The sequence below is a fragment of the Oncorhynchus gorbuscha genome, linkage group LG22, assembly GCF_021184085.1.
Source record: "Oncorhynchus gorbuscha isolate QuinsamMale2020 ecotype Even-year linkage group LG22, OgorEven_v1.0, whole genome shotgun sequence".
NCBI lineage: Eukaryota > Metazoa > Chordata > Actinopteri > Salmoniformes > Salmonidae > Oncorhynchus > Oncorhynchus gorbuscha.
This window is the reverse complement of record NC_060194.1, coordinates 1,291,596-1,314,445: the sequence shown is the minus strand read 5'-3', so window position 1 is coordinate 1,314,445 and position 22,850 is coordinate 1,291,596. Positions and strand designations below refer to the sequence as shown.

Sequence of the window (22,850 nt, the reverse complement as noted above, 5' to 3'; positions counted from 1 at the left end):
AGGGCTATGCTCAACAAGCCAAATCGTATTCTTAGATTTCTCACTTACCGTGCATATGTAACAACCTTCTTCATGTCTACCAGTCGTGTCTCTCCCATTCTTCTCCCTACATCACGTCCAACCTGCATACCAATCGGTCCTGGAATACCTGCTCTTCTAGGTGCTCTGCGTTTACAACCTTTACTGCTTCTGCATATGAGATTTTACGCTCACTCTTCACCTGCTGCACTTCTACTTGTCTTTTCATCACTGCACAGCAGTTTAAACTGGATCTCCACATTCATGTTCGGCCCCACACTTCACAAATCTCATTTTCCCTTTAACCACCACCGCCACATACCCAAACCTTTAACAGTTATATCAACGCAATGGTTTCGGAACATAAGCTTGCACATCTTAACTTTTTCTGCAAGTACCGGATCCTCAAAGTTTAGTATCTCTGACAGGCTATCCACCTTCCCTACTTGTGTCATCTGGAGGCACTTTGCATCAATAAGAGAGCCTCCCTTCAAGTGATTCTTTATTTATTTTATGTTAACTATTTCTGGGACTCTGGTAAAATAATTCCTGTCAGCCACTACCGCCCGGTTTGATCCGGTATGCTACTATCAACCTCACGTTTACATACCTGCTTGAGTTTGAGAGCCTTCTCATGCTGTTTAGCATCAATACACACCACCACCAAACTTCCATCACACAGACTTTTAGCAGACACAACCTCTCCTACTTTACTATACAAATCACGATCAGACTCACCGCCATTACTCCACTCTTGTCCTTAAACTTAACCAACCCATTGAACTCCACTTCTCTCCATAAAACACTGACATCCCTCATTACCACCCACTCTCCCCTGACTAGACTTAAACTTAACCAACCCATTGAACTCCACTTCTCTCCATAAAACACTGACATCCCTCATTACCACCCACTCTCCCCTGACTAGACTTAAACTTAACCAACCCATTGAACTCCACTTCTCTCCATAAAACACTGACATCCCTCATTACCACCCACTCTCCCCTGACTAGACTTAAACTTAACCAACCCATTGAACTCCACTTCTCTCCATAAAACACTGACATCCCTCATTACCACCCACTCTCCCCTGACTAGACTTAAACTTAACCAACCCATTGAACTCCACTTCTCTCCATAAAACACTGACATCCCTCATTACCACCCACTCTCCCCTGACTAGACTTAAACTTAACCAACCCATTGAACTCCACTTCTCTCCATAAAACACTGACATCCCTCATTACCACCCACTCTCCCCTGACTAGACTTAAACTTAACCAACCCATTGAACTCCACTTCTCTCCATAAAACACTGACATCCCTCATTACCACCCACTCTCCCCTGACTAGACTTAAACTTAACCAACCCATTGAACTCCACTTCTCTCCATAAAACACTGACATCCCTCATTACCACCCACTCTCCCCTGACTAGACTTAAACTTAACCAACCCATTGAACTCCACTTCTCTCCATAAAACACTGACATCCCTCATTACCACCCACTCTCCCCTGACTAGACTTAAACTTAACCAACCCATTGAACTCCACTTCTCTCCATAAAACACTGACATCCCTCATTACCACCCACTCTCCCCTGACTAGACTTAAACTTAACCAACCCATTGAACTCCACTTCTCTCCATAAAACACTGACATCCCTCATTACCACCCACTCTCCCCTGACTAGACTTAAACTTAACCAACCCATTGAACTCCACTTCTCTCCATAAAACACTGACATCCCTCATTACCACCCACTCTCCCCTGACTAGACTTAAAAAGATCCTCCATCTTTCCGCTTCTTCATATCTACTGCACTACTCTTCCTCCAACTTTCACATCCTCCTCAAGTCCTAACCCCCTTACATTTCCATCCATCCATCTCTGCTCCAGTCACAGCGCAGTGTTAGATAAACACCTGTACATCAACACTCAAAAACCTGTCACTTTCCAATAAATCGGACACTGACAAAGCACGAACCAGCCTTCAACTGTTCGGTCTCCAGCTCCAACCAGCGTCTCTCCCGATTGGATCGAGCTAGCCCCAGCTGTCTCTCAGAATGGGCTTGCAGCAAATTCAAGATGTCACCTGTGGGTTGGACACGCCTCCAACCACACCCATAACTACAGCTTCAAAGCACTACTACATAATAGGCCATTATAGTAACAACAGTGTGTTAACATAGTCTTGTCGTCCAAAAGTTTTGAGAATGACACAAATATTAATTTTCACAAAGTCCGCTGCCTCAGATTGTATGATCGCAATTTGCAAATACTCCAGAATGTTATGAAGAGTGATCAGATGAATTGCAATTAATTGCAAAGTGCCTCTTTGCCATGCAAATAAACTAAATCCCCCAAAAACAACATTCACTGCATTTCAGCCCTGCCACAAAAGGACCAGCTGACATATCAGTGATTCTCGTTAACACAGGGGTAAACTTAAGGACAGGGCTGAGATCATTCTGTCATGCTGAATTATTGTTCTTCCATGGTTACCTGCAAGGAAACACCCAGTCATCATTGCTTTCCATAAAAAGGGCTTCACAGGCAAGGATATTGCTGAAAGTAAGATTGCACCTAAATCAACCATTTATCGGATCATCAAGAACTTCAAGGAGAGTGGTTCAATTGTTGTGAAGAAGGCTTCAAACCAAGAAAGTCCGGCAAGCACTCAGGACCGTCTCCTAAAAAGTTAATTCAGCTGCGGGATCGGGGCACCACCAGTACAGAGCTTGCTCAGGAATGCCAGCAGGCAGGTGTGAGTGCATCTGCACGCACAGTGAGGCAAAGACTTTTGGAGGATGGCCTGGTGTCAAGAAGGGCAGCAAAGAAGGCACTTCTCTCCAGGAAAAACATCAGGGACAGACTGAAATTCTGCAGAAGGTACAGGGATTGGACTGCTGAGGACTGGGGTAAAGTCATCTTCTCTGATCTATCCCCTTTCCAATTGTTTGGGGCATAAAAAAAGCTTGTCCTGACAAGACAAGGTGAGCCTACCATCAGTCCTGTGTCATGCCAACAGTAAAGCATCCTGAGACCATTCATTGTGGGGTTGCTTCTCAGCCAAACAGTGGGCTCACTCACAATTTTGCCACACAGCCATGAATAAAGAATGGTAACAACACATCCTCCCATCTTCTCCCAACCATCGTTTGGTGACAAACAATGCCTTTTCCAGCATGATGGATCACCTTGCCATAAAGGAAAGTGATAAACTAAGTGGCTCAGGGAACAAAACATCAATATGTTGTGTTCATGGCCAGGAAACTCCCCAGACCTTAATCCCATTGAGAACTTGTGGTCAATCCTCAAGAGCCGAGTGGACAAACAAAAACCCACAAATTCTGACAAACTCCAAGCATTGATTATGCAGGAATGGGCTGCCATCAGTCAGAAGTGGCCCAGAAGTTAATTGACAGCATGCCTGGGCGGATTGAAGAGGTCTCCAAAAAGAAGGGTCAACACTACAAATATTGACTCTTTGCATCAACTTCATGTAATTGTCAATAAAAGCCTTTGCCAGTTGTGAAATGCTTGTAATTATACTTCAGTATTCCATTGTAAATGTGTGTCATTCTCAAAACGTTTGATCACGACTGTACATCAACACATAATTTTCATATATTAATCATTTGATTTATTTTAGGGGCAACGTTTCATTTCACGTTATGCTTTCCAAAAAAACATGTTACAATATAAAGTCTAAAAGACATCTGGATTCAGAATTTGGTGCCTATCCAGAAAACTCAAAAAATTAATTGGAAATTGTCTGTAATCTCTAGAATGTCAATAACGTGTCATGTAAAGATGTCCCGTGTTATGGACACTTATCACCCAGTGAAAAGTCTGACAATAATTATGTTCACACAAAAAAAAAGACCATTATAAGAAACAACTGGGTCTCTATGGACATGTAATAAATAATTTATAGCATGTATTATTGTCTAATGAAAATACAAAGCTATTTATTTTACATTTTCCTCTCATCTCCCATTGTCAGTGATAACGCAGACCTACCAGTGTATGTATGGCATCCACATAAAGAGGCTGAAGTGGGACCAGTACAAAATTGACCCAGTCCTCATATGACATGTATCGTATAATAACTAAACAGGGTTGCCAGGTCCATAGTCTGAAATATGAAGACATTCCCAGTTTTCACAAATAGGAATTATAACGTACACAGGCCTACTTTCACGTTCTACCATTTAGTGTGATTACACAGTGGTGTCACCTATTGGTGGAGACCATATGTAACAGTATATCTGACAAGACAAGGTGAGCGCTACCAGTCCTGTGTCATCCGTCCCTCTCCTCGCCCCTACCCGGGCTCGAACCAGGGACCCTCTGACACAACAACTGACACCCACGAAGCATAGTTACCCATCACCACACAAAATCCACGGCCCTTGCAGAGCAAATGGGAACAACTACTTCAAGGTCTCAGAGCGAGTGACCGATTGAAACGTTATTGCGTGCACCACCGCTAACTAGCTAGCCTTTTCACATGATGGTTACACATACAGAAACAGTGGTCGTTTCGCCAGTCAGAGAAACATATTACAGTTGTGTTCAGTAGACCAGGGCCTAGGCACAGGCTGCACTCACTGGCTACGGCAGAACTCCACCACAGCAAATCAAACCGAAATGTATTTGTCAAGCGCTTAACTCTATTTCTTGTACTGCATTGTTGGATAAGAACATATTTACTAAATAAACTAAAGTTTTTAAAAAATGAATAAAAAGTAACAATCAAATAACATTAACGAGGCTATATACAGGGGTACCAGTACAGAGTCAATGTGGAGGCTATATACAGGGGTACCAGTACAGAGTCAATGTGGAGGCTATATACAGGGGAGGGGTACCAGTACAGAGTCAATGTGGAGGCTATATACAGGGGAGGGGTACCAATACTGAGTCAATGTGGAGGCTATATACAGGGGGTACCAGTACAGAGTCAATGTGGAGGCTATATACAGGGAGGGGTACCAGTACAGAGTCAATGTGGAGGCTATATACAGGGGAGGGGTACTGTAAGTACAGAGTCAATGTGGAGGCTATATACAGGGGGTACCGGTACAGAGTCAATGTGGAGGCTATATACAGGGGTACCAGTACTGAGTCAATGTGGAGGCTATATACACCATTATAAGTACAGAGTCAATGTGGAGGCTATATACAGGGGGTAATAAATAATTACAGAGTCAATGTGGAGGCTATATACAGGGGGTACCAGTACTGAGTCAATGTGGAGGCTATTACAGGGGTACCGGTACAGAGTCAATGTGGAGGCTATATACAGGGGATACCGGTACAGAGTCAATGTGGAGGCTATATACAGGGGTACCAGTACTGAGTCAATGTGGAGGCTATATACAAACGGTACAGAGTCAATGTGGAGGCTATATACAGGGGATACCGGTACAGAGTCAATGTGGAGGCTATATACAGGGGGTACCAATACTGAGTCAATGTGGAGGCTATATACAGGGGTACCGGTACAGAGTTAATGTGGAGACTATATACAGGGGTACCGGTACAGAGTCAATGTGGAGGCTATATACAGGGGATACCGGTACAGAGTCAATGTGGAGGCTATATACAGGGGATACCGGTACAGAGTCAATGTGGAGGCTATATACAGGGGGTACCAATACTGAGTCAATGTGGAGGCTATATACAGGGGGTACCGGTACAGAGTTAATGTGGAGACTATATACAGGGGGTACCGGTACAGAGTCAATGTGGAGGCTATATACAGGGGGTACTGGTACAGAGTCAATGTGGAGGCTATATACAGGGGGTACTGGTACAGAGTCAATGTGGAGGCTATATACAGGGGGTACTGGTACAGAGTCAATGTGGAGGCTATATTGGGAGGGGTACCAATACTGAGTCAATGTGGAGGCTATATACAGGGGGTACCAGTACAGAGTCAATGTGGAGGCTATATACAGGGGAGGGGGTACCAGTACAGAGTCAATGTGGAGGCTATATACAGGGGAGGGGGTACCAGTACAGAGTCAATGTGGAGGCTATATACAGGGGGTACCGGTACAGAGTCAATGTGGAGGCTATATACAGGGGGTACCAGTACAGAGTCAATGTGGAGGCTATATACAGGGGGGTACCGGTACAGAGTCAATGTGGAGGCTATATACAGGGGGTACCGGTACAGAGTCAATGTGGAGGCTATATACAGGGGGTACCAGTACTGAGTCAATGTGGAGGCTATATACAGGGGGTACCGGTACAGAGTCAATGTGGAGGCTATATACAGGGGATACCGGTACAGAGTCAATGTGGAGGCTATATACAGGGGGTACCAGTACTGAGTCAATGTGGAGGCTATATACAGGGGGTACAGTACAGAGTCAATGTGGAGGCTATATACAGGGGATACCGGTACAGAGTCAATGTGGAGGCTATATACAGGGGGTACCAATACTGAGTCAATGTGGAGGCTATATACAGGGGGTACCGGTACAGAGTTAATGTGGAGACTATATACAGGGGGTACCGGTACAGAGTCAATGTGGAGGCTATATACAGGGGATACCGGTACAGAGTCAATGTGGAGGCTATATACAGGGGATACCGGTACAGAGTCAATGTGGAGGCTATATACAGGGGGTACCAATACTGAGTCAATGTGGAGGCTATATACAGGGGGTACCGGTACAGAGTTAATGTGGAGACTATATACAGGGGGTACCGGTACAGAGTCAATGTGGAGGCTATATACAGGGGGTACTGGTACAGAGTCAATGTGGAGGCTATATACAGGGGGTACTGGTACAGAGTCAATGTGGAGGCTATATACAGGGGGTACTGGTACAGAGTCAATGTGGAGGCTATATACAGGGGTTACTGGTACAGAGTCAATGTGGAGGCTATATACAGGGGGTACCGGTACAGAGATAATGTGGAGACTATATACAGGGGGTACCGGTACAGAGTCAATGTGGAGGCTATATACAGGGGGTACTGGTACAGAGTCAATGTGGAGGCTATATACAGGGGTTACTGGTACAGAGTCAATGTGGAGGCTATATACAGGGGGTACCGGTACAGAGTCAATGTGTGGGTGTACAGGTTAGTCGATGTAATATTTACATGTAGGTAGGGGTAGAGTGACTATGCATAATGTGTCAATGTAAATAGTCCAGGGTGGCCGTTTGATGAATTGTTCAGCAGTCTAATGGCTTGGGGCTGGAAGCTGTTGAAGAGCCTTTTGGACCACAAAAAAAAACATTCAAAGCTGATATCTCTGAGTGACTCAGCAACACGATGGCTTATTAACATATCAGCTTGTTTTCCGGTTTATGGTCGACAAAAAATATTGATGGGCTACATATTTAAATTAAACATTGTTTCTAAAATAAAAAAATACCACTTGCTTCCAGTTGATTAATACAGCTAACACCAGCTAACAATGACTTACCAGATGAAGATGTCTGGCACTGGTTTGACTTCCAGTTGATTAATACAGCTAACACCAGCTAACAATGACTTACCAGATGAAGATGTCTGGCACTGGTTTGACTTCCAGTTGATTAATACAGCTAACACCAGCTAACAATGACTTACCAGATGAAGATGTCTGGCACTGGTTTGATTTCCAGTTGATTAATACAGCTAACACCAGCTAACAATGACTTACCAGATGAAGATGTCTGGCACTGGTATGACTTCCAGTTGATTAATACAGCTAACACCAGCTAACAATGACTTACCAGATGAAGATGTCTGGCACTGGTATGACACCATCTTCATCTTCCGTCCACATTTCTAGCTTTCCATTTTTCCTTTCAGCAGACATTTCTCCTGCAGCCAGTTTATCAATTTTTATGTAGATTTTTTGTTTTGTTTGACATAGACCATGCTAGTTAGTTTTCTAACCAAACTATCCATTCGGGACAGGCTGGAATAATGGATAGTGTTTTGACTGGAATTGGCGTACCATTTGAATATAATTGGCACACTCTAATTTCATTGGCTGGGACCAAAGTGCACAACCATGCAAATAGATTTCACTGCTATCTTTCATGAGTGAGAGTCTATGTGGGTATTCGTTTCTATGGCAACGTTGCACATCGTTTCAAACCAGACGGGCCCCCTCTCCCCGCCTGCATTAACGTTACATTCACCGCTGAAACTTTTTTTTTTTACCTTTATTTAACCAGGCAAGTCAGTTAAGAACAAATTCTTATTTTCAATGGCAGCCTAGGAACAGTGGGTTAACTGCCTGTTCAGGAGCAGAACGACAGATTTGTACCATGTCAGCTCGGGGATTTGAACTTGCAACCTTCCGGTTACTAGTCCAACGCTCTAACCACTAGGCTACGCTGCCGCCCCAAACTGCATGAGGACCATATGGAGTGTCTACAAAGCGATAAAATAATATACAAGGTAAATTAATGTTAGGTGCCTAGCTACATTGTTGAAATATGATTCATGTTTGATCTAAAAAATCGTGGCTAGCAAAATGTAAACTGCAAGTCAATTGCTGCTATTATAATTGCTGTTTTCGGCCACAGCTAGTTAGCTACCTGGAGCTTGTTTAGCTAGCTAGCTCGCTCACGTTTTCATGTCCACTATCTTTTCTGCTCAGGAGACAAGACCATGCAAAGGAAGAGGACGAGGAGGGAGAATGTAAGTAGTTAGCAAGCTACTAGCCTAGCTAATGTTAACAGTATAAGCAAAGATTATAAAACTAGCTAACCTCTTATCTATGGTATAAGCTATAAAAAGGTAGCTAGCTAACTAGCTAAAAAGCTCAACTTTGAAATACCATGTTTAGTTAGCCAGCTATACTTACCTAGCATTTGTCAATGTTAACATTAACGATCACATGCTGGATCTCTTCAAGAGTTCAAATTGCAAAACATATCTTTTCAGTCAACATTGGTCCTGAGATGGTGCTACAGCGAATAAAAAGCATGCAAACATAAAAAACAACCAAATTTGGTTATTGAATGTCTCGTGTCTGGCATGATGAACTTTCCCGTGCTAGATTTTCCAACCAACTATACTGAACAAAAATATAGTGTGTTGGTCCCACTTTTCATGAGCCGACATAAAAGATGCCAGAAATGTTCCATACGCACAAAAAGCTTACTTCTCTCAACGTCTGTGCACAAATGTGTTACCATCTCTGTTAGTGAGTATTTCTCCTTTGCCAAGATAATCCATCCACCTGACAGGTGTGGCATATTATGAAGCTGATTAAACTGCATGATCATTACACAGGTGCAACTTGTGCTGGAGACAATAAAAAGCCACTCTAAAATGTGCAGTTTTGTCTCACAACACAATGTCACAGATGTTCATTTCTCTACCATAAGCCACCTCCATTGTTTCAGAGAATTTGGCAGTACATCCAACAGGCTTCACAACCGCAGACTACATGTAACCACACCACTCCAGGACCTCCACATTCGGCTTCTTCACTTGCGGGGTCGACTGAGAAGGGGGAAGGAGGGTGCTGGGGAGTATTTCTGTCTGTAATAAAGCCCTTTTGTTGGGAAAAAACTCATTCTGATTGGCTGGGCCTAGCTCCCAGGTGGGTGGACCTGGCTCCCAAGTCGGTGGGCCTATGCCCTCCCAGCCCCACCCATGGCTGCGCCCCTGCCCAGTCATGTGAAATCCATAGATTAGGGCCTCATTTATTTATTTAAACTGACTGATGTCCTTCTATGAACTGTAGCTCAGTAAAATCTTTGAAATGGTTGCCTCTTGCGTTTAGAATTTTATTCAGTTTATGTTGTTGACGTTCAAGTGAAAAAATTAAGTAGATAAACCAGGAATTGGTTCAATGGAAGATTAAAGCAGAGATCCTCCAGGCTCCAGTGGAAGACCTGGAGACTGATCGAGCATTTCTGGAGCAGCAACTGAGCGAGTTGACTGCCAAAACAGAAGATAGGTGACATTATTCCAAATTAGGAACTCTGTTTAATTTAATATATAATGGTTTATGGATTCTCACTTAAATGTATTCTGTCAGTACAAAGAATAACAATAAGACAAAAATCTTCAGGTCTCTAGCATAATCTCCCACTGACGATACACTCACACTTTCACTGGCAGACTGTAAATCAAAACTCAGTATAAGACCCAGATGCAGACAGCTAGAGTCACAGAGGTATATTGACCCAAACAGGGGGCAGGCAAATGACAGGACAAAGGCAGGCAGAGGTCCGTAAACCAAGGCAGAGTCAATAAGGTACAGAACAGCAGGCAGGCTTGGGGACAGGACAGGCAGAGGTCCGTAAACCAAGGCAGAGTCAATAAGGTACAGAATGGCAGGCAGGCAGAATGGTCAAAACCGGGGAACTAGGGAACAGAACTTGAGAAAGCAGGGAGACTGGAAAACATGCTGGTAAGACTTGACAAGACAGGACGAACTGGCAACAAACAGAACACCGGTATAAATACACTGGGGATAATGAGGAAGATGGGCGAAGCCTGGAGGGGGGTAGAGACAAACACAAAGACAGGTGAAAGGTTGTGGCAGCCTTTAGCCATTAGGCCAAAAATGTTGATTGACAATTATGATTTTTACTAATTAAAAGATTGATTTTAACATTATGCCTCTGATGCGTTTCTTCATCACCGACTAGCAAAGACAAGTTAGAGCATAGAGATGGTTTCCTTCTTGATTTATTTCCCCATGTGCTCCAGTGGTAATTTCAGTCATTCCAACAACAGTTGCACACATGGATGTGTTGGGTGGTTATAGCATATTAACTTAAGACAGTCTTTCGCTTTATTTAGATGGTCCCAATGCATATCTACAGAGGGTTACTAGTGTTAGTCTGTAGATGTTCAACTAACTCAGTTGGATCTGGTTGGTCCCTAGATGGGAGACCAGATGCTGCTGGAAGTGGTGTTGGAGGGCCAGTAGGAGGCACTCTTTCCTCTGGTCTAAAAAAAGATCCCAATACCCCAGGGCAGTGATTGGGGACATTGCCTTCTGTATGGTGTCGTCTTTCATTAAACAGGTGTCCTAACTCTCTGTGGTCACTAAAAGATCCCATGGCACTTATCGTAAGATTGGGGTGTTAACCCCGCTCTCCTGGCTAAATTCCCATACCATCATCCCCAGCTTCCAATTGGCTCATTCATCCACCATCCACTCCACTAACCATTCCCCAGGTCGTTGCTGTAAATGAGAATATCTTCCCAGTCAACTTACCTGGTATAATAAGGATAGAAAAATAGCAGGATGCATGTTCTGTACCAGCTTCCTTCTTTTCACTAATCTAGGTTAGTATTGTTAACACAAAGAATAAAAGCATGTGTTTTTTTTCTTCCCCATCTTTGAAATACAACAGAAAGTCCAATATTTAACTTAGGAATCTAGGCGCAATTTAGATTTTGGCCACTAGATGACAGCAGTGTATGTGCACTGGTGTTCTTTCACTGTAATAGTTACTGTAAATTGGACAGTGCAGTTAGATTAACAATAATTTAAGCTTTCTGCCCATATCAGATATATCTATGTCCTGGGAAATGTTCTTCATACTTAAAACACCATGCTAATCACATTAGCACACTTTAGCTCAACCGTCCCGTGGGGAGGAGGGGGGGACACCAGGTTAACAAAGGGGTTGAAGGTTAACAAAGGGGTTGAATACTTACTGACTAATGAAATTTCAGTTTTACATTTTTTTTATGTGAAAAAAACAAACAATTCAACTTCGACATTATGGGGTATTGTGTGTGGGGTAGCTTTGAGATGCCTGCCAATTGGAACATTTTTTCGGTTTATCTGTATATTGAACCATGTCATGTGTCGTTGTTTAAAAACTCTGTGGATAGTCCTAAAACAATGACGTCATAGCTGAATTCCGGAATCTTTATGAACCTTTGCCAGTGATTCAGGTGCGCTTGTACTGGATTACTTCAAGTGTAACTGGCTGGGGGCCCTTGAGGAGAGCTATGGCAAACACTTGCCTAGGGGAAGGGTGGGGCAGGGAACAAATTGGGACTGGCTGAGAGAGAATGAGAGGAGAGGAGCAGATGAGGGCATTAATGAGTTGTGGGTAATGAGAGAGGGCTACCTGCTGTGTTGGAGGTGACCGGCCGGACCACAGGGCCATCGATGCGGCTCTCTGACAGGAAGTCGTCGATGGAGGGGCTCAGCAGCGGGCGGCTCTCTTGCTGCTCACCGACCAGCTGGGGAGGAGAGACTCAGTGAGGAAAACAGAAAACAAAAACGCTGCAGGAGAAGGATACTCCATAGTAGGAGTCTGCAACTTGTGGCATGTGAGCCAAATCCAGCCCACAAACCGATTTGATGTGGCACACCAAGGTTGTCTTTTTTATGTTGGTGAATATCCCTGGTCAACAGTTGATGCCCTATTTTGTTTATGTATAACACTCTTAGGTTAGATACAGTAACGGAAGGCAAACTTGAGGGGGGCTAAAGTCCATTTCAATCTAAGAGTCAATTTAGAAACTACTATCAACTGGTTATGGAACACTTCAGGTTCATGCCTGAATTCATAGGGATTGAGATGAATCAGATCACAGCTAAACACGTTGAGGAAAATAACAGATTTTGATGAAGCAGAACCAAAAGAGGAGCGATGGTGAAACATACAACACATAATGAAACAGCAAATTATATTTATTTACTTCACTTGACTAAATAGTGACCCTGAGTATTCCTTGATGTTCAATAAACACAGAGCAGCTTACAGTAAAATGTCATGTAATACAATATATGATATCCTTTACTTTCTATTGTTGAAGGATGATATATATAGCACATGACAGATATGTATGGATCCCATTTATGTCAGGTTGTGCAACATTGCGGGTTACATAGACCACTTACGGACATAAAACTATATATGGAACAGTGCATTATCTTCAAACAGATAGGCAGGAGCTGGGAGATAGAGAGCACCGCTTCCTCTACCATAGACACCATCCACCATTAAACCACTGTGCGTGTGTTTGTCCGTGCGTATTATGTTCGGCGAGGACATACATGCCCATGTGCACTGTGGATGTTCGCCCATGTCTATTTGGGAAGGAAAATGATAGAGGGTCTGAGTGTGACCTAGAGTCATAACTGTCTCTGAGGTAGACTCTAATGACTCAGACATTACAACCCCTTTAATTAGGAATGAAAAAAACTATTTGGAATGGCTTTTATTTTTTAATAAAATAAATAACAGTATGGGGATGAGGTAGTTGGATGGGCAATTTACAGATGGGTTAAGTACAGGTGCAGTGATCTGTAAACTGCCCTGACAGCTGGAGCTTAAAGCTAGTGAGGAAGATATGAGTCTCCAGCTTCAGTGATTTTTGCAGTTCGTTCCAGTCATTGGCAGCAGAGAACTGGAAGGAAAGGTGGCTAAAGGAGAGATAGGTTTTGGCGGTGACCAGTGAAATATACCTGCTGGAGCACGTCCTACAGGTGGGTGCTGCTATGGTGACCAGTGAGCTGAGATAAGGCGGGGCTTTACCTAGCAAGGACTTATAGATGACCTGGAGTCAGTGGATTTGGCGACGAATATGAAGCGAGGGCCAGCTAACGAGAGCATACAGGTCGCAGTGGTAGGTAGTATATGGGGCTTTGGTGACATAACAGACAGCACTGTGATAGACTACATCCAGTTTGCTGAGTGGAGTGTTGGAGGCTATTTTGTAAATGACGTCGCCGAATTCAAGGATCGGTAGGATGGTCAGTTTCACAAGGATATGTTTGGCAGCATGAGTGAAGGATGCTTTGTTGCGAAATAGAAAGATGATTCTAGATGTAATTTTGGACTGGAGGTGCTTAATGCGAGTCTGGAAGGAGAGTTTACAGTCTAACCAGACACCTAGGTATTTGTAGTTGTCCACATATTCTTAACCAGTTGCGACGAGCAAACCCGTATCCGGGAGCGTAATCATAGCCTCAAACGCATTAGCATAACGCAATGGACATAAATACCCCTAGAAACTTTTCCTATTCATGAAAATCGCAAATGAAATGAAGTAAATATTCAAACACAAGCTTAGCCTTTTGTTAACCTGTTAAGTCGACACTCTACTTTTTAGAACATTCTGTTAAAAATCGTGCAACATTTCAGCGTCCTGCTACTCAGGCCGGGAATATAGTATATGCATATGATTAGTATGTGTGGATAGAAAACACTCAGACGTTTATAAAACTGGTTAAATCACGGCTGTGACTATAACAGAACGTGCGTTTCATCGAAAAGTGCAAGAATATCTGATCACTGAAAATGGAAATAAATATCCATCCGCGACTTCAAGGAATTGTTCAAAGTGAATCGAATTACATGAGGCCAAGGTTGCAGTGCCTACAGCTTCCACACGTTGTCTAGAGTCTTGTCATTTGATTCGCAATTGATTCTTGGTCTAACCGAATCAAGGGAATCGATTCCCTCCGGTCTCCGACCGGATGTTTTGATCGAGCTCTCTCCAAGATTTTTTCAAAACAGACACCTATAGAATTGACATCGCCTCCTGATGAATTTTATTGCTTATTAGCGTGTACTAATACCTAAAGTTGCATTACAAAAGTATTTCGAAGTGTTTTGTGAAAGTTTATCGTCGACTTTTTGAATTTAAAAAAATGACGTTACGTTATGAAACTTTATTTTTTTCCTTTTATCACAGTCTTCATAGATCGATATCTAGGCTATATATGGACCGATTTAATCGAAAAAAAGACCCAATAGTGATTATGGGACATCTAGGAGTGCCAACAAAGAAGATGGTCAAAGGTAATGAATGTTTTATATTTTATTTGTGCAGTTTGTGTAGCGACGACTATGCTAATTATTTTGTTTACGCCCCCTGCGGGTCTTTTGGGGTGTTACATGCTAACAGATAATAGCTTCTCATGCTTTCGCCGAAAAGCATTTTAAAAATCTGACATGTTGCCTGGATTCACAACGAGTGTAGCTTTAATTCAATACCCTGCATGTGTATTTTAATGAACGTTTGAGTTTTAACTAATACTATTAGCATTTAGCGTAGCGCATTTGCATTTCCAGAGCTCTAGATGGGACGCCTGCGTGCCAGGTAGGACCAAGAGGTTAACGACACTGTCATCTCAGATTTTCAAAATATGCGTTACAGCCAACGCTAGACAAGCATTTGTGTGTTTATCATGGCATAATGCTATGCTAGGCTCTGCTGGCAGCAGGCAACATTTTCACAAAAATAAGAAAAGCAACCAAATTAAATAATTTACCTTTGAAGAACTTCGGATGCTTTCACTCAGGAGACTCCCAATTAGATAGCAAATGTTCCTTTTTTCCAAAAATATTATTTTTGTAGGCGAAAAAGCTCCCGTTTCTTTACCATGCTTGGCTGAGAAATCGACTGAAAAATGCCACAAATATAACACCAAACTTTTTTCAAAATTAGCTACATAATATCGACAGAAACACGGCAAACGTTATTTAGGATCCATCCTCAAGGTGTTTTAAACAAATATATTCGATAATATATCCGTCAAGGCAGTTGGTTTCTCATAAGAAGCGATTGGAAAAATGGCTACCTCAATATTTTCTGCGAGAGACACCATGTGACCACATGCCGTATATGGTCCCTTACAGCCATTCTTCAATGGAAATGCCTAAAAAGACGTCACAATGCTGTAGACACCTTGGGGAAAACGTGGAAAACGTAAGCTCATTCGTAGCTCATTCACAGCCATATAAGGAGTCATTGGCATGAAGGCGGTTTCAAGAAATGCGGCACTTCCTGGTTGGATTTTTATCTGGGTTTCGCCTGTAACATCAGTTCTGTGGCACTCACAGACAATGTCTTTGCAGTTTTGGAAACGTCAAAGTGTCTTCTTTCCAAAGCTGTCAATAATATGCATAGTCGAGCATCTTTTCGTGACAAAATATCTTGTTTAAAACGGGAACGTTTTTCATCCAAAAATCAAAATAGCGCCCCCTAAATCCAACTGGGTAATCAGAACCGTCCAGAGTAGTGATGCAGGACGGGTGGGCAGGTACGGACAGCAATCGGTTGAAGAGCATGCATTTAGTTTTACTTGCATTTAAGAGCAGTTGGAGAGGGAGAGTTGTATGGCAGCGGGAGAGTTGTAAATGGCATTGAAGCTCATCTGGAGGTTTGTTTACACAGTGTCCAAAGAAGGGCCAGAGGTATACAGAATGGTATGGTCTGCGTAGAGGTAGATCAAAGAATCACCAGCAGCAAGAGCGACATCATTGATGTATACAGAGAAAAGAGTTGCCTGAGAATTGAAAAAAAGAGGCCTGAGGCCTGAGAATTGAACCCTGTGGCACCACCATAGAGACTGCCAGAGGTCCGGACAACAGGCCCTCCGATTTGACACACTGAACTCTGAGAAGTAGTTGGTGAACCAGGCGAGGCTGTCATTTGAGAAGCCAAGGCTGTTGAGTCTGCCGATAAGAATGTGGTGATTGACAGAGTCGAAAGCCTTGGCCAGGTCGATGAAAACAGCTGCACAGTATTGTCTCTTATGATATCGTATGATATCGTTTAGGACCGTGAGCGTGTCTGAGGTGCACCCATGACCAGCTCTGAAACCAGATTGCATATCAGAGAAGGTACGGTGGAATTTGAAATGGTCGGTGATCTGTTTGTTAACTTGGCTTTCGAAGAACTTAGAAAAGGCAAGGTAGGATAGATATAGGTCTGTAACAGTTTGGGTCTAGAGTGTCTCCCCCTTTGGAAAGCTGCCGCAGTCATCCCCCTCTTCAATTTTTGGGAATCTCGGACAATACGAAAGAGCGGTTGATGAGGCTAGTAGTAGGGGTTGCAATAATTTCTACACATCATTTTAGACTAAGAGGGTCCAGACTGTGTAGCCCGGCTGATTTGTAGGGGCCCAGATTTTGCAGCTCTTTCAGAACATCGGCTACCTGGATTTGGGTGAAGGAGAAATGGGGGATGCTTGGGCAAGTTGCTGTGGGGGGTGCAGGGCTGTTGACCAGGGAAGGGGTAGCCAGGTGGAAATCATGGCCAGCCGTACTAAAATGCTTCTTGAAATTCTCAATTACAAGGTTATTTATCGGTGGTGACAGTGTATCCTAGCCTCAGTGCAGTGGGCAGCTGGGAGGAGGTGCTCTTATTCTCCATGGACTTTACAGTGTCCCAGAACTTTTTGGAGTTAGAGCTACAGGATGCACATTTCTGTTTGAAAAAGCTAGCGTTTGCTTTCCTAACTGCCTGTGTAAATTGGTTCCTAACTTCCCTGAAAAGTTAAATATCGCGGGGGAATACGCCACAGGATGTTTTTGTGCTTCTCAAGGGAAGTCAGGTCTGGAGTGAACCAAGGTCTATATCTGTTCATGGTTCTAAATGTTTTTGAATGGGGCATGCTTATTTAAGATGGTGAGGAAAGCACTTTTAAAGAATAACCAAGCATCCTCTACTGATGGAATGAAGTCAATATCTTTCCAGGATACCCGGGCTAGGTCGATTAGAAAGGCCTGCTCGTTGAAGTATTTTAGGGAGCGTTTGACAGTGATGCGGTGTGGTTGTTTGACCGCTGACCCATTACGGACGCAGGCAATGAGGCAGTGATTGCTGAGATCCTGGTTGAAGACAGAAGAGGTGTATTTGGAGGGCAGGTTGGTTCAGATGATATCTATGAGGGTGACCGTGTTTACTGATTTGGGGTTATACCTGGTAGGTTCATTGATCATTTGTGTGAGAATGAGGGCATTAAGCTTGGATTGTAGGATGGCCGGGGTGTTAAGCATGTCCCAGTTTAGGTCACCTAGCAGCACGAGCTCTGAAGATAGATGGCGGGCAATCAATTCACATATGGTGTCCAAGGCACAGCTGGGGGCAGAAGGTGGTCTATAGCAAGCAACAACGAGAGACTTTTTTCTGGAAAGGTGGATTTATAATAGTCGAAGCTCGAATTGTTTGGGCACAGACCTGGATAGTAAGACAGAACTCTGCAGGCTAACTCCGCCCAATTTGGCAGTTCTATCTTATAGAACGGAAATGTCAGGGTTTTTGGTGGCCTTCCTAAGCCAGGATTCAGACACGGTTAGGACATCCGGGTTGGCAGAGTGTGCTAAAGCAGTGAATAAAACAAACCTAGGGAGGAGGCTTCTAATGTTAACATGCATGAAACCAAAGCTTTTACGGTTACAAAAGTTAACAAATGAGAACGCCTGGGGAATGAGAGTGGGGCTAGGAACTGCAGGGCCTGGACTGACCTCTACATAACCAGAGGAACAGAGGAGGAGTAGGATAAGGGTACGGCTAAAGGCTATAAGAACTGGTCGACTAGCACGTTCGGAACAGACAGTAAAAGGAGCAGGCTTCTGGGCAAGGTAGAATAGATTCAAGGCATAATGTACAGACAAGGTGTGGTAGGATGTGAAAACAGTGGAGGTAAACCTATGCATTGAGTGACGATGAGAGAGATATTGTCATTTGATTGGAGTCCACCTGTATTAAATTCAATTGATTGGACATGATTTGGAAAGGCACACACCTGTCTATATAAGGTACTATCGTTGACAGCAAAACCAAGCCATGAGATCGAAGGAATTGTCCGTAGAGCTCCAAGACAGGAATGTGTCGAGGCACAATTATGGGGCAGGATACCATAACATTTCTGCAGTATTGAAGGTTCCCAAGAACACAGTGGCCTCTGACATTTTTAAATGGAAGAAGTTTGGAACCACCAAGACTTCTTAGAGCTGGCCACCCAGCCAAACTGGGAAATCGGGGAGAAGGGAGTTAGGTGACCAAGAACCCAATGGTAACTGACAGAGCTGCAGAGTTCGTCTGTGGAGATGGGAGAACCTTCCAGAAGGACAACCATCGATGCAGCACTCCAACAATCAGATCTTTATGGTACAGTGTTCGGACGGAAGCCACTCCTCAAAAGACGTGACAGCCCACTTGGAGTTTGCCAAAAGGTACCTAAAGGAAACAAGATTCTCTGATCTGATGAAACTAAGACTGAACTCTTTGACCTGAATGCCAAGTGTCACATCTAGAGGAAACCAAGCACCGCTCATCACCTGGCCAATACCATCCCCTCGGTGAAGCATGGTGGTGGCAGAATCATGCTGTGGGGATTTTTTCAGAGGCAGGGACAGGGAGACTAGTCAGGATCGAGGGAAAGACGAGAAGAGCAAAGTACAGAGAGATCCTTGATGAAAACCTGCTGCAGAGCACTCAGGACCTCAGACTGGAGCGAAGGTTCACCTTCCAATAGGACATCAACCCTAGGCCCACAGCCAAGACAATGCAGAAGTGGCTTCGAGGACAAGTCTCTGAATGTCCTTGAAGCACCCAGCCGGTGCCTGGACTTGAACCCGATCTAACATCTCTATAGAAACCTGAAAATAGCTGTGCATCGACGCTCACCATCCAACCTGACAGAGCTTGAGAGGATCTGAAGAGAAGAATGGGAGAAACTCCCCAAATACAAGTGTGCCACACTTGTAGTGTCATACAGCCTCAAGTCTTTTTGGGTAATCATTACCAAAGGTGTTTCAGCAAAGTATTGAGTAAAGGGTCTGAATACTTACGTAAATGTGATATTCTATTAAAAAGATGTAAACCTGTTTTTGCTTTGTTTATTATAGGGTATTGTGTGGAGATTGACGAGAGGAAAAAAAGATTTAATTCATTTTAGAAATGTACATTTCTGGGGGAAAAGTAAAGGGGTCCGAATACCTTCTGAATTCGATCTATTATCAAATCACAGAGGAGTAATCCTACTCTTAAAGCTTAACCATGGCCTAATCCCTGGCTGTAAACATTGCCAGTATCACAGACGATCTGTTCTAGTCCTCAAATCTGCTCTGCTTTAGAAATCCTAATTCACATTAGATGAGATGTATGAAGTCAATGTGAATGGCCGGAAACAGTACGTCACCAGGGTCGGGGTTAATTCCATTTAAATTCAATCAATTCAATGCTTTTCGATGAGGACAACTACGGAATTGACTCAATGCGCATAGGTTGGATACACATGGATGAGTGTCAGAATTGTAAACAGCACGTCAGTTTTGGATACAGTTTTGGACACGGCAGGCACACTGTAGCTAGCAAAATAGGTGAAGAAGTGATTGTTTTAGTTGGCGTACTAATCATCTTGAATAACTGTGGGGCGAAACAATTCACTTAAATCAGCCACCACAAATCGCTTTCCTAGCAAACACAGCAGTTTCTCCAGACCGGCAAGGTAATTCCAGCAATGGTAACTTTTTGATTTTGTAAGCGTATTGAAATGGAATTGACTTCAACCCTGGTACCCATATTATTTGAAATGGATGATGAGGAGTGGCATATACGAGTGAAGTACTATGAAAGGAATCTTGTGTTATTGGAAGGAAAGCGACATTGCTCAGGTTAAGAAAAAAGGCTTTATAAATACATTTGATTGATTGATTGCCACTTTCTGTAATATATTCAATACTGGTTTAAGGCTCAAATTCCACAAACATTGGAGCTTCCAAAGATAATAGAGCACAGAAATTACTACAGTTTACCATAGAATAATGCAGTATTTACTAGAAGTCGGTCGATTATGATTTTTCCGATACCGATACCGATTATTAACAACCAAAAAAAGCCGATAGCGATTAAAATCGGACGATTTTATATATATTTGAAATAATGAAAATTACAACAATACTGAATGAACAATTAACACTTATTTTAACTTAATATAATACATCAATAAAATCTATTTAGCCTCAAATAAATAAAGAAACATGTTCAATATGGTTTAAATAATGCAAAAACACAGTGTTGGAGAAGAAAGTAAAAGTGCAATATGTGCCATGTAAAAAAGCTAACGTTTAAGTTCCTTGCTCAGAACATATGAAAGCAGGTAAGAAGTTTTAGGTTGTAGTTAAATGAATTATAGGACTTTTTCTCTCTATACCATTTGTATTTCATAGACCTTTTTTCTATTGGATGTTATTATAGGCACTATAGTATTGCCAGCCTAATCTCGGGAGTTGATAGGCTTGACGTCATAAACAGCGCTGTGCTTCAAGAATTGCGAAAAGCTGCTGGCAAACGCAGGAACGTGCTGTTTGATTGAATGCTTACGAGCCTGCTGCTGCCTACCACCGCTCAGTCAGACTGCTCTATCAAATATCAAATCATAGACTTAGACTTAATTATAATATAATAAACACACAGAAATACAAGCCGTAGGTCATTAATATGGTCAAATCCGGTGACTGAGATGACCATGACCATGGTTTACATGGTTTTCATGCTCATAAAACCATTCGATAACCACTGGTGGATGGGGGCATTGTCATCCTGGAAGAGACCACTGGCATCAGCATAGAAATGATTCACCACAGGTTGAAGGTGATCACTCAGAAAGGCTGTGCATTTATTGCCGTTTACCTTGCCATCTAAGGGGTTGAGTGGACCTAAACCATGTCAGGAAAATACCGTAACAGAGCCGCCAGAAGTTATTATTTATTTTGGCTTGTATATAGGCCATACATATGTCAAGGAGTCATAATAAGGAAAATGTAGAACTAAAGGAAATGTAAGGGGCGAAACATTGCATTCAGTGTGCTTTGAGACTGTTACTGGGGGGCAACAAGCACATACATTTCTACCATCGGCATTTAAATAAAACAAGCTACTAAAAACACCAAAAGCCTATTTCATTGCATAGCAGAATATATTGATGAGCCAAAATAGAACAAATTTAATTATCCATTTCTGGGGTAACAAATATAGTATTACTGCATGGGATAACTAAGAGATCAGTTTTGCAAATACAGCATGTTGCATTAAAGCTCACTTCACACACACAAAATCATATAAAATAAAAACAAGATTGCTTTGGATTGGAGCAGAAAAGAAAAGCTAAGCAGCATCTAAGTTTCTCATTTTGAATTTAACTGTTGAAATCATTGTCTGCATGCATGCATGTATAGATATACATATATATTATTTTAGGTACTTTTACCCTTTTTTCTCCCCAATTTCAGGATATCCAATTACTATTTAGTCTTATCATATCGCTGCGATTCCTGTACGGACTCGGTAGAGGCAAAGGCCGAGAGCCACGCGTCCTCCGAAACATGACCCTGACAAGCCGCACTGCTTCTTGACACACTGCACGCTTAACCCGGAAGCCAGCCGCACCAATGTGTTGTAGGAAACAACGTACAACTGGCGACCATGTCAGCGTGCAGGCGCACGGCCAGCCACAGGAGTCGCTGGAGCGCGATGGGACAAGGAAATCTCAGCCGGCCAAACCCTCCCCCAACGACGCTGGGCCAATTGTGCCCCACCTCATGGGTCTCCCGAGTCTGTAGTGACACCTCAGGCACTGCGATGCAGTGACTTAAACTGCTGCGCCACTCGGGAGGGAGGCCCCTCGGGGTGGTTGAGTTTTAATTTAAAAAATATTACACATGAAGTAATTTCACCCCAGGTTATTTCATGGTTTTAAAATTAACTTGTGAAAATGTCATGCATTGTTTTAGAACAGTAATATAAATTAACGATACCAATATTTTTTAGAAGGCCTTGGGTTTATGTTGCAGTTTGTTTTCAGAAATAGAAAGTTGCAGAACAGATTTGACATTCTCTTTTTACTTTTGATTGTTGTAAAGGGTCTAGACGCAGCACCAGCTTACAAAAATACATGCACACGCAGCCAGCAGCAAGCCAAGTAAATAGGAACAGCATTGGTGATATGTTGGTAGTTGTTTCAAGTCCCAGGGGGGCACTGCAAGAAACACTGGCACTGGCACTGCATTTAACCTTAATTGGTTCACTGCCAGGCTGTATATAAAAATGTGTGCAGAATTCTAAGCCATGTGAGTTGC

At 42.9% G+C, this 22,850-nt stretch overlaps 1 protein-coding gene across 3 annotated transcripts in view; it reads right to left on the bottom strand.

Annotated features, from left to right (window-relative positions):
• Nucleotides 1–22,850, bottom strand: part of pex5lb (peroxisomal biogenesis factor 5-like b) — a 156,019-nt gene that overhangs the window by 75,913 nt on the left and 57,256 nt on the right. For all 3 annotated transcript variants that reach the window (XM_046321795.1, XM_046321796.1, XM_046321797.1), the window contains one exon: nt 12,096–12,210. In XM_046321795.1, coding sequence (XP_046177751.1) covers nt 12,096–12,210 — 115 coding nt within the window. The remainder of the gene's footprint in view (nt 1–12,095; nt 12,211–22,850) is intronic.